This window comes from Cuculus canorus, chromosome 1 (assembly GCF_017976375.1).
Source record: "Cuculus canorus isolate bCucCan1 chromosome 1, bCucCan1.pri, whole genome shotgun sequence".
Taxonomy (NCBI): Eukaryota; Metazoa; Chordata; class Aves; order Cuculiformes; family Cuculidae; genus Cuculus; species Cuculus canorus.
In genome coordinates this window covers 89,944,272-89,963,287 of record NC_071401.1, presented here as the reverse complement: position 1 = coordinate 89,963,287, position 19,016 = coordinate 89,944,272, and the positions used below count along the sequence as shown (strand labels likewise).

Sequence of the window (19,016 nt, the reverse complement as noted above, 5' to 3'; positions counted from 1 at the left end):
AATCCTAGTTCAGACAAGATTCTTCCCATGCAACTCAAATGGTAGGTAGCACCCATTTTTCTCCCCCTCTGCAGTGAATATGGACACTGTCACATTTTTTAGCCTTTCATAGATTTGCCTTGCTTCTTGACAGCCTCAGCAATGAATGCTACAGCTGCTCCAACAGGCATGTTTTCTTTGTTCCAGAATGGGAAGAAAGGCAAAAAAGGGGGAGGAGGGGGAAGCTCAGCCCATAAGAATAAAAAGCCACTGCAACCCTCCTTACTGGAAGGTAGCAGCACCCTTCAAGTATGCTAGATGCCAGGGCACAAACTGCCTCTCTTAGGGAACGCGCATTTTTGTTTAGGGTCTCTAAGGAAACTACCTTGCCACAACAACAACTCTAACTTTCTCTTCAACCTGTGCTCCGAGACCTCATCCATTAGCAGAATCATAGAATCATAGAAACAGAGAATCATAGAAGAATTTGGGTTGGAAGGAACCTTAAAGATCATTCGGTTCCAGCCCCCCTGCCATGGGCAGGGACACCTCCCACTGGATCAGACTGCCCAAGGCTCTATCCAACCTGGCCTTGAACACTTCCAGGGATGGGGCATCCACAACCTCCCTGGGCAACCTGTGCCAGTGCCTGACCACTCTCATGGTGAAGAAATTCTTCCTTATGTCAAGTCTAAATCTGCCCCTTGTCCTAACACTACAAGGCTTTGTAAACAGTCCCTCCCCAGCTTTCTTGTAGCCCCGTCAGTTACTGGAAGGCTGCAATAAGGTCTTCCTGGAGCCTCCTCTTCCCCAGGCTGAACAACCCTAACTCTCTCAGCCTGTCCTCGTATGGAAGGTGCTCCACCTCTCTGATGATCTTTGTAGCCCTCCTTCAGACCCGTTCCAACAGAAAACCATGTTTATGTGCTGTGCCATCCCAAAACAGAGCCAATTGCCCTCCAAAGTTCTTAAAGGGCTTTGGCCAAAGGTCACCCATGTATTATGCTTGGTGTTCCTTGTTTTAAGTTTAACCTCTCACACCTGGGTGACACAGCCTGGTGTGACTCTTAGCACTTGGCATCCAGAGGCAGGTGAGACCCCTGCGAAGTGATGCTGCTAGAGCAGCAAAAGTGTTTGCATGAACTCAGGAAGGGATCAGTTATGAGCATTTTTCTTCCCTGTGCATTTTTGTACTGTTCTTTCTTGTTCACTTTTAAAAACCCAGGTTCTAAAACTTACTACTGTGAGGCCTATGTGGTACTCAGCTTGACGGCCTTGTGAAAGGAAATGCTTAGCTGTGTGAGGGAACAATCTCAATATAATGGCTTTTTGTTTGCATTCCACATAACAGATGGTGTTCAAATATTTTTTAAAGTTTTTTACGCCATCAAGAACAGGCTCATGGGAATGCCTCTCACCTTATATGCTACACCATGATGCAGGAGATAGACGTAATTATTTTCACTGCTTTTCTTTATCTTTCTCTTTTGAATTTCTGTGGAGATGGGAACAAGGTGTTCTTGGTAAACTGTTGTCAGCTCCGCATTTTAAAGCTGACCTTTAAACCATTTCATCACATCATTCTGCTTTGACATTTATTTTTTCTTCTGTGTGTGTGCAACAACCATTTAATTTACCTTTGTTAATGACTCTTAAGAATTTCCATGTGTGCTAAAGCACTATAGTAAAAAAATAAATACTTTGTAAACTGCAACGGTTCCTAACTAATTCCTTTAAAAAAAATTTGCTTCCTTCTACAAACCATCTAACTCAAAACTTGGGAAAGCACACACATGCAACTTGCGTCTTTCCTATACAGTTTTGTGTGCAACATGTTAAACATCATGGAAGAAAACGTATCAGGTAAGTACTCAAGAAACTTAAAATCCACCAGGTGTCCCGACATTGTTTTTAAGTAGTTAAGAGCAACAACACCCAACAGTTACTTGCCCAGCTGGGAGAGCTCTAAAAGCACTCCCAAAAGGTTCTTTTCATTCATCACTTTTAGGGATAATAAATACGAAGATGGCTGTTTCCCTAATAACAAAGAAGGTTCAAATTGTGCTCCAGAAAGTACTTAAGACCTCTGGGTAAAAAAAAACCCAAAACAGCCAATCACTTCACTGGCCCCTGGACAAAGCTCTACACGCCTAGTTTTGCACATGATACAAGAGGTATATTTTCAGTATCACACAGAGGCTCTTTATTATGTAAGAAACATTTATTCACTGGTAAAACACTGAAAAAATCTTCGAAGCAAGGACAACAATACTTTTATTTTACAGTTGAGCGCTGACTCAGATGCCCTTCTAACTAAGGCATCTCATCTCACAAAAGCAGTGGGTATATTGACTAGTTTTAGACAAAGAACCATGTAAGTCCTCAAAGACAGTGTATTTTTTTAGGTTATCCAACCACGTCTGGAGACTCCCTTCAGGTTATCTCTTGACCTACGACAACTAGAAAACAATTAACCATATCAATAAATTCCCGCAACTCTAAGGAAGTTTACCCTTTCAGTTGATTCATCCACGCCTGGAGATTCCCTATCGACACAAGACAGATTCATATGACGAGACAGTTAAACACACAAACGACCCGTAGCAGAACTTATCCATTCATTCTCACAGTGACTGCACCCGACTCGGAGGAAACGAGCGGGGCCGCCCGCCACGCACCGGGAGGCGACGGGAAAAGCCTCGTTTTCGCCCTCCCCCCGCACCGAACCGCTGCTGTTCAGCGGGCAGGGAAGCAAGGCAGGAGGGTGCGGGTACCGATCCCCGCTCGCCACCCCCGCAGCCTCCATCACCGCCACCTCCTACCCCCACCGCCCCGTTCCCGCGCCATGACGTCATCCCACTCCACGCCTGCGCAGACCGAATCCCTCATACACCCTCCCTCCATAACGGCTTGGTGGGCGTGGCCCCGCGCGCGCGCGCACCACTCTGGCGAGGGCGCGGGGAGTCGCGCTGTGTTGTATTGAAGGCGGCGGGGGAGGAGTGTGTAATAAAAGCATCGGAAGCGCGCGCAGCCCTCTCCACACACGCACACCCACATACCCTCCCCCCCCGCCACCGTACGTGTCGCCGCCTGCTCCGGCTAGGGGCGCGCGCCGCCCCGCGCGCGTGAACGGGAGACGGGGGGGCGCGCGCGCGCTCCACGACGAGCGGCTTTGCGTGACGGCGGGCTGGGCGCGCGCGCGCCCTCTCTCTCTCCCTCCCTCCCTCCCTCTCTCTCTGTAAAGCCAGCGCCTATCACGGCCGCCGCTACCGCTGCCTCTTCACCTCCTCCTCCAAGCGTAATCTACGGCTGCGCCCGCCCTTCCTCCCTCCCTCACCTTTCCCCACTATTATCCTCCCCCGCGGCGCGCGCACCCCCCCCCCCCTTCTCCCCCCTTTCTTTCCCATCCGCGCGCCCGGTGAGGGAGCGAGGACGGCGCGGCCGCCGCCTGCCGCCGGCCCCTCCATGGAGCTCGCACCGCCCCGCTAGCCCGGAGCCGGCAGCGGAGGAGGAGGAGGAGGGGTGGGGGGAGAGAGCAGGAAGGTGGGGTCGCGTAGGGAGGAGGAGGAGCGGGGAGCCCCGGCGCGGCCGCGGGAGCCCCCGGGCGGTGGTGGAGGCGGCGGCGGCGGTAGCGGCCGGGATTTACCGTGGTGGTGGTGGTGTCGGTGGCGGGTGAGCGGCGGGGGCTCGCGGCGCGCGGCGGGGATCGCGCCCCCCCGGCGCCCCCCGCGCTGCTCCCCCCCGCGCGGACCATGGCCGACGACGACGTGCTGTTCGAGGACGTGTACGAGCTCTGCGAGGTGATCGGCAAGTGAGTCCCGCGGGGGGAGAGCCGGGCCAGCCCCTCGGCGGGGTGGGGGGTTGGGGGGGGCGGTGGGAAGGGATGCTTTGCTCCGCTCCGCACCCACCTGAGTCGCCGCCGCCTGCGGGTCCGTGCGGGGGTGCCTCTGTGTGTGTCTGTCTGTCCGCCTATGTGTGTCTGTGTGTCCCTCCCCGCCGCCACCGGGCCGCGCTGCCCACCTTCGGGAGGAGGAAGGAGTATGGGGCGGGTTGGGAGGGGGGAAGAAGAGAAAGAAGTGACCCGATGTTTCCTCAGCCACCATGATTAACCACCTAACCATCGCCCGGGCTGGCTGCAGCAAGCGGCAACCACTTCCCACCCCTTTTCTTCTCCTCCCCCTCCCCATATCCCATTCCTGGCACACCCATCAAGGATTGCCTATAAGGGAAAGGGAAGATGTCTCTGTCTAGATCCACCTATTCGCTGCGTGTCTGCGTATTTGTGTGCCAGGTGTTGGGCTTTCCTCCTCTTTGCTGCAATAATAACCGGCTCGTTAGTGGCATTACTGGTGACGCTTGGGTAGTGCTCGGTTTTCCTCCAGATCTTTCCCTCCCCTCTCATTCGTGTGGAAATAGAGATGTATAAGGCAGTAGGAGTGCTTGGCCTTTTGAATCTTATTATGCAACTGCTATTAAACCGATATTAGAGGCTCGTATCAAGGCTAGGAGTTGAGGTAGTTGCTGGTGTTCCCAATTGCCTCTTTCAGGTTGCCACTGTTGTAGAGGGCATGGAAATGACTGTTCAGGTCTCTGTTGGTGTAGTCACACCATGAAAATGCAAAGAATCCCCCAGATCAGCTGGTGATGAAGAATTCAAGCTGAACTCTACCCCCGTGTTTTTGTGACTATCATGTTTTGAAATCCATTTTATTTATTCTTCGCCTTCTACATATTTTTCTATAGTTGTGTCTCTGTTGCAAAATGGGCATGAAAGATGTAACAATATTGTGACTTCCTATTTTTCTGTATGTTTCTGATTCAGAGGCTGAGATTATTGTGGAAGCCTTAGCACTGGCACTCTTTAGTGTTTTTGTGCTTTCTTCTTCCTGACAATGAATTTTATAACAATAATTATTCGCTGTGTTTTGATTGTGAGAAAGAATTTTTTTTCTACATGTATTCTATTGCCTGCTCTCCACAAGTATGCTTTTCAGTTTATATCAAGTGCCGTCTACGTTAAAAGCTGGGGCTAAAAATATTCTAGAATTAATCTTTCCTTGGGATTATACTGAAATGCTAGTCTTGGACTCAGCAGGTGACTTTGTTGCCAGCGGAAGTTTCAGCACTCGGTGTCATTTCACAAGGTGTTACTACCTTTCTCTTAACATAGACAACTTTAGAAATATTAAGCTTCAAAGGCCTTATTTGCTGTCATAAACAGTAAGCGATTGCTTCAGCTTAATGCTGGTTGTTGGTGAGGAGCTTCTGTAGGTGAGAAACAAAACTCTGTTATTGAACACGTTTTGAAGACAATTTTTGGTACACTCCTTTCACAAGTGGTTTTATGCTAGCCACTGCAATTTACACACTATTTTATTCATACCTGGTTATTCCTAGAAAGAAGGTGCAGTGTTTATCCACACGCTTTTAGAGAATGGATGATTCATAGGGGTCCAGATGTTTTCACATCTCAAATGACTTTTTGTTTTGTGATCAGAGAATTTTGAAGAGAGAGCTCAAAAACTGTGGATTAGGTATTAGCTACAGAAGTTCCAGGTGAGATTTAGGGAGTATAGATAGTGTTGCGATGTAACTAGATCTGACAGAAAAATCTTGAATCACTGTAGCATAATGATGCCAAGAGCGCTGTAGCGAAATCAGGGTGGATCACTGAAAATAGCAGCGGTGATCGTGTGAAGGGTTGATAGCTTATTATGATTGCTCAGGCTTTTCCGCACAGATATCGTGTCAGTCCCCTAAAAGAACACTTAACATAAATATGCAATTCCGTGTACGCTTGTATAAGTAGTATTCCTGTTTCTTTACAGTACTACACAGGTGACTTCCAGGAAGCCAGCGATGCAGCATCATTATTTAGCTTGCAGATTTTGGGTGCCACCTTGCCCATCTTTAAGCCACTTGAGGAGAGCTGCTGTAAATCTGATTTGAATTGCTGCATATGCATCTTGCTAAACATCTTTCAGTGAAACATCCACTAAATGTCTGCACGTTCCTGTGATTTATTATTGATTGATACAGTAATTTAGTTCTTGCAAATAGCACATCTAGCCCTGATTTGCATTTCAGAAACATGAAATATTAAAATGTGTTATTTATCTTTCCTAAATAGGTAGTAACTGTTGTCATTTAAGGTAGTAAAAGATATTTTCACAAAGGGTGTGGAAAAGAGATCTTTGCCTGTAAAATGCCTGAATCTTTAGTCTAGGAGAAGTCCCAAAGTTTCCATACAATTTACTGGAGAAAAATGGAGATAGCTGCTTAGCTGACAGGATGCAGCCCAATTTGTTGAGGTGTATTCTGATCTAAGGATAAACTTTAAACGCTTTTAAATATGATAAACTGATAATACTTACTTTGTGTAAATGCAGTGATAATAGCTTTTGGTGTGCTGGAGTGTTCGCAGTAGTACATGAGTGAATTGATTGCAGTGACAGTGATAAAGTGTTTATTGTTTGGCATTTAATGTGTTTAAGTTCTACAAGCATGCTTTTCTCGTTTTAAATGGTGCAGGAAAAGACAAAGGCCGGGAGAGTGGAGGGAAATTTTAGTTCAGTTTCCTTTAGAAAAATAAAAATAAAAAAATAAGCGAAATTTTCATTTGCATGTGTTTCCAGTATATCTTTGCATCACTGAAAACCATATCAAGATAAAAATTGGAATAATATCCCAATTTCTTGTTAAACTTTTTAAAGTGTCATTTATGACATTAACGTTAGTCATGTAGTTTTAGTATACCAGATGCATTATGCTCTGTGTTACCGCCTTGTCTTCAGACTTGACTGACGCAAACACACTTCAAGCAAGATGTAAATTGGAGATTTCTGTGTTAGCCTTCAAAACTGTTTTAACGTATCTTGGGGTAACTGGCAGTGATGAAAAACACAGGTGTGCCCCTTCCCCCCCCCCCCCCCCCCCCCCCCCCCCAAACTTGCTCCCAGGTAACTGTGCAGAGATTCTCCCTGTGTATTGCCTGAGAAGCACAGGAGCTAAAAGCCTTTTGTTATGTTGATCAAACCGTGCATTTGATTGACAGTTCACAGATAATAGTGCTAAGTGTACTTCTTTATTTTTTTAATTAAAAATTTCGTTCAGAATGCATTGAGTAAACCATAGTCGGTGTAGAGTTGAAATATCTTTGGTATTCATCTCAGGTGAAAACTGTTCTGAATTTATCACAGGACCTCCACATACGTGTAGCAGTAGTTTTCTTGATGCCAAAGAGAGAATGTCTGTTTTTAAGTGAGAGTAAGCAAAGCTGGTATTGAATCTAGAAGACTGACTTTCATGATAGACAGAGTCCTTGTTCTGCGAGGACTTTTTTTACATTATCTGGGCTTGAGTTTCTGTACCTCTTAATATTCATGTTAGTTTTAGAGGAGTACCATAAAGATTGTTTGATCTTTCTAACAGTGTGATTGCAAGTTGCTTAGAGATTTCTCCAAATTTTTAAGTTGTAAGTACTATGTGATAGAGCTGATAAAAATTTATTTCTGATAGAAAGGACATTGGTCACAACAGAAATCATTAGTCATCTTATTAACAGTCACTTAAACTGTGAATTTTTGTATTTTTGTTTTCCTTTTGTGGGCCGTATGTATGTCTAATCATTGAGCATAGTTATAGCATGGTCGTTGGTATTTTTAATAACAAAGTGCAAGGTGATAAGTGCCAATACTGTTGCAGCTATAGGGATGTTCTCTGCAATATGACTGTGTTCAGTCTAGTACTTTTCTGCACTGCACGCTGAGGATTTTAGATCATTTTTACCCCTCCTTCCCCTGTGATGGGATGATTCACTCTGCTTGGGCTCTTCCACCTAGTAAAGAAGAGTTCAAGTACCTAGAGCCTGCCAGTGTTTTTCTCTTACTCAGCCTACTAATACTGCTGGAGATGTGAGGGAAGCATGCAAGGTGTTGGGCCGGGAAGCAGAACGGGGAATTCTTTTTGCATTGAATTATCAAGACTTGTACCCCATTGAAGTCAGACAAGAAGATGGTGGTTGCAGTTCCATACTAAGCTGTTGTCTTGAGATGGAGAAGCTTTAGATTTATGCCCAAGTCTGGGAGTGTTTAGGAAAGGGAGAAAAGAGCTCATTAATTCCTTGTCCAAGAAATATTAATAGTCTAATAATTTTAAATATTGTGATAACAAAACTATCTAGAAGTATCTTGATGGTTCCAGTGATATTGTTTTTCATTATTGCCTCCATTTTCTATACACAGGAGTGAGAATACTGTTGTCTCTCAAATGTACTTTTTCTCCAGTACACGGTTGAAATTTTGCATCTCCTGTGAAACCAATTCAAATCACTGATGGGTATAATTTTGACAAATGAAAATGTGAAACAACTGTATTATGCATTTGCTGTTTGGACAGGGGGAAGAGGGAAGGGAACTTCTCTGGCATATGGAAAGTGGTCTAGTGTAGCATTGAGTTTCTTAGTATCATTTGAAATACTAGTATACTAATAAAACATTCACAGCTGTTTCTCTGTTACAGTGTTTAAAATGAGCAGATGATAATGGATATTTAATTTAAGCATGAGGTCATAATGTGCATTGCTTCAGGAAAATAACAGTAGATTATTTGAAGTGTACAGTTGTTGTAATATCTCCTTAGCCAAGTTATTCTGTTATGGACTTTAACATAATAGTCACCTGTTTCTGCTTCAGAGGTTCTGTCTACTTAAGAGGTTAAACTGTTCCTGTACACAGAATAGAATTAATATACCTAGTTGCAGAGTACATTTTAATCGTACTCGCCATTTGTGTGGCTTTTTCTAATGTTTAGATAAGCAGCTGCATTCTTGCAGACATCCTTATGACGTGAACAAGACAGCTGTAATGATTGTGAAGTAGAGGCTTACTTAAGAGGGGAGTTAGAAGGAACTTAATCTAGGAAAATGCAAATCAAGAGATTGTCCAAGGGCTTTGCAAATATGATTTTGTGCTTAAACACCCAAGACAAGGAAGCCCTGGAAGGTAAGAGCAGATGAGCAAATGTGTGCAGACTAGTCCCAAGTAATTTGAGGTTGTAAATTCCAAAATCTTAGACCAACTTACTACTGACACCGTGGAACAGCTGTGGGACAAAAAAAAAAAAGGTACCTTGTCTTGAAGATTTGCTAAGTTAAGAGTTTGATATTCTAATTAAACTAATATGAAACTTTGTTGCCTTCAAGAACAGGGCCTAGGCTTTAGGACCCTAGTGATCCTTCTTAATAATTTCAATTCAAACACAATGCTTGACATAAATGCCTCAGGATAAAGAAATATTAAGGAAATAAGAGACCCATATTTTATGTCAACTGACGCTTACCTGCTTAGCCCTCTCTTATACACTAGCATTTTTTGTTGTGTGTTATACAGATGTCATGACAGTGGAAGGTAATCAAGCAGTATTAACCCTAATACGATGTTTCCAAAGATCACTTTTCAGAAACCTGTAGTTAGATTAAATATGTTATCTAAGAATGGTAACGTCAGGATCGAAAGTGGTGGTTGTTAAAAGTAGGGATTTTCTGCCAAATTATGGAGTTAAAATAATTCTTATGCGTTCTTCTTTTTCCAGGAGTGAGTACATTTTTAATATTCAGTGTGAAAATGTGCATACAGGATATATTACATGCATGGCCAGATTTGTCATCCATAGTTGTTTAAAAAGTTAGACTGATCTCTTAAGATTACCAATTAACTAATATGCCCACCAAAAGGGCCCCAAGAAACACTTTCCTTTTAATTTGCATAGGTCAGATAAACGTGTAAGAGGATACATAGGTAAGGCCTCCAAATCATGGGGAGAGAGAGCTGTCGCTTCAGTGTTACTGTAAACTGAACTGTGGTTTACAGTGTGGGTTTAGTGACTTCTTTCAGCAAACTTCTGCTGTATTCAGAGTGTGCTACAATGTTTCACGGAGGTGTGTTGTTTGGAAACAGAAACCCACAGCAAGCTTTGGTATTCAGTTACAATAGGGTTACTAGTGGCGAAGCCCCGTTCTTACCAATATCTTTGTTTTTCAGAAAAAAAAAAAAAAAGCAAAGTAAGGTTTAGAATAATTTTTTGGTGCTTAACCGTAAAAGACCTTTGAGTTTTAAATAGAGCTTATTTTTTTCACTTCTGTTTGTATGAGAAACAAAGACATCTTTTCAGAGAAACAACTAGAAAACTGTGGTGGGATAAACTTAGGACTAAAAAGATTAACAACTATTTCCTAATGTATTCTCTAATGACAGAAGTGACCCTTCCTTGGTTAACAAGTTCCTTGCTCTTTTACTTTAATATCTTTTTGCTGGAATTAGTGTGAGAAGGGCTTTATGTCTTTTATTGCAGTGTTCAAGGTGCAGTGGGGCTGTACTTTCCTTGCAGGCCTAGGATTTGTCAGTATTTTGTCAATTTCTGTATCAACTTAACTTTTTCAGAAACTGTAGTTAAAACATGTCTTCATCATGTGAAGACAATTATAATTAGTGCAGAGTTCTTACACATTTAGAAAGTTCATTGTGTGCTCCTTGAGTTCTTTATAGTTTCCCTCCACCAGAGGTTTCTAAGAAGCGTTTGGTTAAATAGATTTGTCCCTTGGCTTCTTCACCTGTTTCTTTGGCTACACAATGCCATATGTAACTGTTGCAGGTACTCAGATTTCACTTTTTGCTAACATCTCTATTTCCTTTTCTGGATAGCGTGGACTGTCCTAAGCAGTACTCCTAGCTTTTATTTCTGAGCAGATTTCCTAGGATGTGTGAGTTAAGAAAGCTGCAAAGAACTTGCCTCTGAGCAAATTTTTTTAGGAGTAAAAGCTGAGATATAAGTCCTATATGGGCATTTAAACTGGTATGAAAGCTGTTCTGTTTCAGTTCACTTGTTTAGAAATCACTTTCAGCCAAGCTGAAAACCTATTTTTTATTTCATCAATGTTTCAGTTCTGTGGTAGTTGAGATAATAAACCCTTACAACTTAAAAATGTGCATTTTCTGGGGAACACGTGATTCTTTGTTAACTTGTGACTTCTTTAATGTCTTTGTCAATGATCTGGATCAAGGGATCAGGTATGCTCTCAGTAAGTTTGCAGATGACACCAAGTTGAGTAGGAGTGTTGATCTACTTGAGGGCAGGACAGTTCTGCAGAGGGAGCTGGACAGACTGGATTGATGGGCCAAGGCCAGTTATATGAGATTCAGTAAGGCCAGGTACTGAGTCTGACAACCCCATGCAGTGCTGCAGGCTTGGGGACAGATGGCTGGAAAGCTACCTGGCAGAAAAGGACCTGGGGGTGCTAGTTGACAGCTGGCTGAACATGAGCCTGCAGTGTGCCCAAGAGGCCAGGAAGGCCAACAGCGTCCTAGCTTGTATCAGAAATAGTGTGGCCAGCAAGAGTAGGGAGGTGATCATCCTCTTGTAGTTGGCACTGGTGGGACCACACCTCAAATACAGTGTTCAGTTTTGGGCCCCTCACTACAAAACAGACACTGAGGTGCTGGAGAGTGTCCAGAGAAGGGTGGTGAAGCTTTTGAAGGGTCTCGAGAACTCTTATGAGGATCAGCTAAGGGAACTGGAGAAGGAACTGGGAACTGGTGTGACCTGGGGAAGAGGAGGCTAAGGGGAGACCTTATTGCTCTCTAGAACTTCCTGAAAGGAGGTTGTAGTGAGGTGGATATTGCTGTCTTCTCCCAGCGGGCATGCTATAGGATGAGAGGAAATAGCCTCAAGTTGTGCCAGGAAGGTTTAGATTGGATGTTAGGAAAAATTTCATTACTGAACGTAGAGGTGAAGCATTGGAACAGGCTGCCCAGGGAAGTGGTGGAGTCACCATCCCTGGAGATGCTCAAAAGACATGTGGATGTGACACTTTGGGATGCAGATTAGTAGGCATGGTGGTGTTGGGCTGATGGTTGGACTTGATGATGTTGATGATGTTAAGTCTGTTTCCAGACTTAATTATTCTGTGATGTATTTAAACTCACTGTTAGCAGAGTTTGAAAAGTGGTACATATTTAGAAATTTTTGATCCAAAGAGCTCTGGTGATAAGGAAAAAAATCTTAGCCGTAGTGAGGAGAAAGCTCCTCAGGTACATTGGCCTTTAAGATATTCAGAACATGAAATCTTTCTTTTTTTTCCCTTTGCAAAGATGATTCCCCAGTTCATTGGGTTTTGCCACCCTGCAGCCTCTCCCCAACTCTTTTGGCTGTTTGATATTTTGTTAGCATACTGTATTTCTCTTTCCAGAGGGGGGGAAACACCCAAACCAAAGGCAATAACCAAAAAACAAAAGCACAATAAAAAATAAAGCAAACAAAAAAAAACCCCAACCAACCACAAACCAAAATAAAAAAAAATCTTTAGTATTTCTCCTAAAGGGAAGTTTAACTTGTCCTGACAAGATCTTCGGATGTCTTCCTCTATCTTCTTTATTCTCCCAGTTCTGTTTTGAGGGGAACGTCTATGAGTGAAACCTTTGGCTGCATTCCTGATGCTAGAGAAGCCAGCCGAAAGGATCTCCTATTACTTTACTTCCACCCTGCTCCAGGGAAATCCTGTAGCTGTTGCTGCAAATAAAGTTGTCCGCTGCCCTTCTTTTTATTGACTCCAGGTGGTGTTCCTGGTACTGAGCAGAGGGGAGCAGTTGTAAACAGTGAGAAAGCACTAATTTCCACTTGATTAGAGGGATCTATATACCTATGAATGGAAGGTACAGTAAAAAAGCAAGTGAGGCAGTCTTATCTCCTTTCTTACTGATTAGGAAAAGATGATATAGAGGTGAGAATAAGTGTAGCCTGGGAAGATGACAAAAAAATTAGGGAATTGTATATTTTACTGATAGGATATTTCCTGCATCAATATTGGTCTGACCTAGTAACTTCCAGAAACGTAGCAGACATTTGTGAAGGTCTTCATGTTTGCCAAGACTGAACTTGAATCCAGCAGGACCAGATAGGTTAGGTTCAGGTGGGTCTTGAGAAAACATCTGTCTGGTCAGCGCTGGTCTAGCTGTACAGAGTAGCTAAACAGGGCAGGAGTTGATGTAAAATCCTGCATCTCCATAATCCTGCAGCCTTTAAGTATATCATGATTCCTGAAGGAGAACTGTATTGAGTTGTGGCTGATCTGTAGATTCATTAAATGTGGTGGTAGCTGCCTATTCTCCTTTTCTTAACCCCCTCTGTGAGGCACTGTGGGAGTATGTAAATGCAGTTGTGCAATATGTGCCAAATTAAATTTGCTGCTGCTGGAAGAGGGAGGTCTTGCTCTCTTAGGTGCTTCCATGCCTTGAGTGATGCACCCCTCCTCTTTGCCAGCTTTAGCATTCATCTGATCTGTATATACCAGGCGCATTAGATAAATGTTCACCTGCTGGATGGGTTATTCTACTGTTTTCATGGGCTTGGCTAGACCTACTGTGCAGTCAAAGCTAGCTCAAGCTAGAGGACTCGGGGATGGAGAAATTTAAGGTGTGCAGGACCCTGCCCTTTGACACCAATGAACTACTAAGACCGTATCATAAAATGCTTTAGTGTTTTTTTAAAACTTGTTTGGCTGTATTTGCATAATAAGCAGGAAGATAGCCTCAAAACTTTGCTGCAATAATCCAGAAGATTTTAAGGAAGGGAGAGGGGAAAAAAGGAAGAGACTTTTTCTCTAAAACAAAAAATCTAAGTTGCAAACAACCAATTATTAACACAGACACAAAAATCACACTTAGTTGCTTTAATATTCTTAATTTGCTTCTTTCTTCTTTCTATACACAGATGTTCCCTGTAATTAAAAGCAAGCACTGACTTTATGGCAGGACCTCACCTTATTCAGGATTTAAATTTGATATACAGTAGAGTCAAATTGAAGTTTGAAAGGCAACTGTGAATATAGGATTTTTATTTTTTGAATATGTGAATTAATTCTTTGAAGCATATTAGCTCGTGGCATGGTTAGATGCTCTTCAAGTGTGCATGTGTTTTGTTGGGTCCTTCAGGACTTTATTATTAGTGGTTGGATGTACTCTGAACCTCAAGTGTGCTCAATGTTTTTAAGTGCTTCTAATTTTTATAGAAACCGAATCCGAGTCTTCTGTTTCTGATGTGATTATGTGCAAAGGTACTGATAACATATTTAGAAAAAAATGAAGAAATTAAAACCAAATCTTTTCCTGAGCTACCTTTTTTTTTTTTCAGATTTTGTGCTCTGGACCTGAGTTTATCAGGATCAAGAACTTGTTTCAATTTAAATATTTGCTAGTTTATTGGGTTTGTTTTGTTGTTTGTTTGTTTTAGGAAAAGTTCTGTATTAGTGTCTCTAGATCAAGTTTAGATTTACAATTACCAACTTCCGCTTACAGTTTTCCTTTCTACAGCCCCAAAACTAGAGGTAATCTCTTCCTTAGTGTGTTCCTGCAAGCGTCTTATTTCTAGAGCTTCAGCACTGCAAAGGTGAAAGCAATAAAAGGAGCTTTCAGAAATGAAGGTCAAACAGAACTGTTTTGCTTGGTTAGAACTATTAGATTAAGATTTTTTTTTATTTTATTTTATTTTTTCCTCTATGAAAAAATGGTTACCTGTTGCCTGTGTTTCTTGGATGTTCAGCCCTTAAGGTTCAATTATCTTTAAAAACATAAAGTAAACAGGGTGCTTAAAATATCAGGAGCTCTTTCTGTAATCTTAGATCTCAAGTGTGTCAATTTTTTTATCAGCTGTAGGCAATTCCAGTTGGAAAGCATTCATTACTTCATAGCTGCCATTGAGACAGGGTACTTTCTCAGCTCTGGCAGATGTATCTTCTTTCTCAGATTCTTAGCTTTTTAGTTTTTTGAAGTTGTCAAAGTTCTGAATTGTGTGCTTGCTCTGCTGGTTAGGGATGTTTTCAAGTAGGCTACTGGCTGTAGAGTTGGTTTACTTGTGTTGTGTGTATGACATACGGTTGTCTGAGAACAAGAACTGGGAAGCCGATTTCTGCTTGTCTGCTTAGTGAGTGTGATCATCATGGATTCTGCATTTCCCTTCTTAGTGATCTGGTGAATATCAAATGATTCCATAAAACATCAGCTAAGATGTTGAGAATACCTGTTTCCCATATCTTCTGGCCTGGTGAGTGCTGTATGTTAGGGAAGGACTCGAATACGTGTCTTCTAATTTCAGAGTGAATGTTCCAAGCACTGATGGGTGAGCAGCAGCTGCACTGGGTGTGGACTGTCAGGTTGGGTCTGAGAACGTCTCAGTAGCTAGACAAAATACATAGCAGAACTGTTGTTGGTTTGGGTATCCTCCTTAGTTGTGGGATACTTCAATATTCATTGCTGTTGGACAATGCTTTTCCAGTATACTAGGATACTTTTGTTTTAGAATTAAACAACAAACTCAGAAATACAGAATTTTAGAGTATTCTCAGGGTTGCAGTTTAGCAGAAAGGTGAGATCACTTTCTGAAACTCTTGCAATTCTTTCCCTGAATATTTTTTGCTTTTCAGAATAGGGCTTAGTTTTGAGTATTGCTAATGTATTTTTCAAAAATGTAAAACCTTGCAGAAAACTAAGAGTAGAAAAGAATAATGCCTTCCTGAAATTTGGTTTCAGATACATGGCTGGAACATTCAGAAATCAGTGGTGACTGTAGAGAATATTGATATATATGGTAGATTTAAACGTGCATACTTGGTTGAAAGCTGTTTTGAGATGCGTTTTCTGATATGTGCTAAAAATTGATCTGTGAGGCCATCACATTTAAAAATAAACTCTTACTGTGGTTTATACCTGTTTTTTTCTAATTGTTTTCCAATTTTTTGTCACTTTTCTAAAAAAATCCAGCTTTAGATGTTCACTGTTTGAACAAAGCTATAAGAGTTATTCAGAACTTCCCTTTTCATTTAACTTTTTCTCTTACTCTCAACTGATAGCTTGAGACTTTTCTGCCATCTCTAGTTTCTTCATAAAATTTATCTTGAGCTGCTCTTTGGTCCTACATTTTCATCTGTACTCTTAAAAAGACAAATTTTGGCCAGATTTCATGACTGACTGCTGTTAGAAGTTTTTATTTTGTAATGCCTGTACCAGTGAAGATGACAGTGGTGTCCTGTGTTTATTTCCTTTGGAAAACATAAGGGAGTTTATTTAATAAAGGGAAATATTTTGTGTTCTTTCTTGCCTCATCTTCAGATACAGCTGTAGTTAATAAGCAAGCTTTCAGCACTTCTAGCTCTCATTTTGGCTCTGGAAAACTTGCAAGTCACACTCCTGTTACTGTTCTTACTATGATACAGTACCTTAAGTTTCTAATTTTTGTTTATTTTCTGTTACTTTGAGAGATGTTTCACAAATATTATAGTTGGTTTTGCCACTTTTGTGCATAATATTATAAAAAGTAGTTTTATTCATCTTCCTTCCAACACGTTTGAGTGCTTTCAGAATATCTTGAAGAAAATGTATACTGGATCTGACTCTGCCTTCTCTGTTGTTTGGTTAAGGAATATAGAACAGTTTTATTTTTTGTTAATCTCTTCAGTACCAACATTTTATTTCCAGTTTGAGTGTCAATATACCTTAATGTATTTTTAAGGGTTTCTCTGCCAGTTTTCATTCTTTCAACATTTGTTTTATAATATAAAGCTCCTCTGTACCTCTGCCAAAGCTTCTTTCTGGTGTTTTTTTCTGTGCTTTGCCTTCCATTTCTTTTTTGTATCAATACTTTTTATGTGTTGTTTCACACTGTATGTGCAGGCATAAGCTGAATTCTGGGTTAGTGTTCTTCAGACCCACTGGTCTCCCAGCAAACTGTAGGACGTCAATCAGAATATTGCTCCCACAAAAACTACTTTGCTGCAGAATTGAACTACAATTTCAGTTTCTGAAATCAAAACTAAGAAAAAGTTTCTCTAGTCCTCAAAGTTGCTAGAACCAGAACCTTTGAAAAAATGTCATTATTGCAGTTTTATCTTTGAATCTGCAGCCAGCTGCAGACAGTAGTGTTGCAACCTGATTGTTTTACTTACAGGGAGTGGTACACAGTAACCTGTTCTGTAACTGTCTCCTGATAAAGTCCTGATGACAATTCAGGTATTTAATATATGATCATCTCCCCCCTCTTTTTTTTTTTCATAATATTTCTAAAAGCTGTAGGGGAAAGAACTACCTTTTAGCTGATTGATTTTACCTCTACACCACGGAAAAATAAATTTTTGGGGATTCACTGCTTCTGCCTAGAATTCAAGGCAGAGAGGTGGTTCTCCACACTGTATCCCTTTGAGCGTGAGTGGAAGAAGGATAAGATCTCGGCCTTCATTTTTACAAAACCATGTTTACCCCCCATTTAGGGGAAAAGAAGGGCTTTTCAGCACACGAAAATGTTTTATACCTAATAAGTACAAACCTTATCCAGTTTTTCACGTAAACTGTAACTAGCTGAAAATATTTTTTGTATTTTTCACATTTTTCTACTTTATCTGATCTCTGTGAGTGGCAAGGGGTAGTCAACCAAGAATGATTAAAATAGCTACTTTTTCTCTTCTTGCTACTTTTGTTAAGCTGCTCTATTTTACAGGATAATTCTTGAAATCTCAGTAAATGGAAACTTGCATGCCTACTGGCAATGTGCAAGGTCCTGTTACTTCCAGAAATATAAGACTTCGAGGAAAAGGAGAAAGATCTAGCTCACAAGTCTGAAACTGTAAAATGTCTTCTGCAGGGCATGGGCTGGTGGTAAAATTCTTCTTTTTTTTTTTTCCTCCCATTCTCCTTGACTTCTAGTAAACATAAATAGATCTTTCATCCTATCAGCTTAAATGCTGAAATGTGGCTTTTACAAACCTTCAGAAAGTATGATGTTCTTTAATGACATGCACAAATCTTTGATCAGCATTCTTTGGAGAGGCTCAAATGCACAGAGGTGTGCTAAGTGCAAATTCACATCTGACCAAGTGCTAATTGTTTTTCTTAGTTGGACTTAAGACCCCCGCAAAAAGTGCAAAAACACTGTATTCTTGTCTGCTTTGCTGGATGTGACCTGAATTGTTAGTGATCAGTATCTTGCTCAGGAGCAAATTTTGATCCTGGCATACTTAATTGCATGCAGTAGGAAGGAGAAAGTAGACAGTATTGATCTAATGTGAAAGTATCCTTTATTTTTTGTAGGTTTGGCAGGTTTTTTTTTTTTTTAGTTGTTTTGGGTGTTTTCTGTATTCTCCCTAGTCCTGTTTTTCAGTAAAGCATGTGTAATCTGTTACCTCCTCTTTTCTAACAGGTAGGTTGGGAAGGGCTATTGCTCGCTATTAGCAAGCTAGTAATCAACAATGTAAATGTGATCCAGTATCCAAAACTGTCAGTGTATTTCTGAATGCTTGATGCCATTCAGAGTGGACTGAAAAAATCATGTTCAGCTTCATGTATTACATTGGAAGTGTCTTGCTAATTAAAATTGTTTAGCTTATGCTCTTTCATTAGTTAAAATGGTTTCTAAAGTTCTGGAGAAAATCTGTCTACTAGTATATTTTAACTGTAGTCAGATAGTTGTCATAAAAAGGGTTTATTTAAATGTTGGTCGACATGAACATTTTGTGATGTTTATGTAGTATATGAAAATCTTACAGATTTAAATAGGTAATTCTGTAAAGCAGGAATTATTTTCTTGTGAGGAAGTTGACATCAAATAGTAGAAAATATTCATGATACTAATACTGCGGATCAAATTAATATTCACATTGTCCAGGAAAGAATTTCTTTGCAAATGTTCACTTTCAAAATGTATGTAGCTCATAGTAAAAGGCATATAATGAAATCCTAAAAGAGCAGTATTTCTTCATACGTGTTCCCCCCTCCTTCTCATTTTTGCTCATGTTCCTACTGTTTTGGGGCCTAAACTAAATAGAAAAAAAAAATTATTAAAAAGAGTATGTGTCTTTCTGTCTGTCCCTTTTATAAGTTTCCCACTGAGTCATTCTCTTCAGGGATTTTGGCCAGTTTTTAAAAACTTCATCTTTGCCTGATAGGAATCAGGGAGCACTGGAAAGCAAATTGTTGTGTGAACAGCCATGTGTCTTCATG

General features: G+C 41.2%; 1 protein-coding gene across 13 annotated transcripts in view; it reads left to right on the top strand.

Moving 5' to 3' along the window:
• Positions 1–3,595: 3,595 nt before the first annotated feature.
• Positions 3,596–19,016, top strand: part of CASK (calcium/calmodulin dependent serine protein kinase) — a 216,263-nt gene continuing 200,842 nt past the window's right edge. For all 13 annotated transcript variants that reach the window (XM_054072578.1, XM_054072566.1, XM_054072539.1 and 10 more), the window contains exon 1: positions 3,596–3,790. In XM_054072578.1, the coding sequence (XP_053928553.1) occupies positions 3,732–3,790 (59 nt within the window). In that variant the 5' untranslated portion in view covers positions 3,596–3,731. The remainder of the gene's footprint in view (positions 3,791–19,016) is intronic.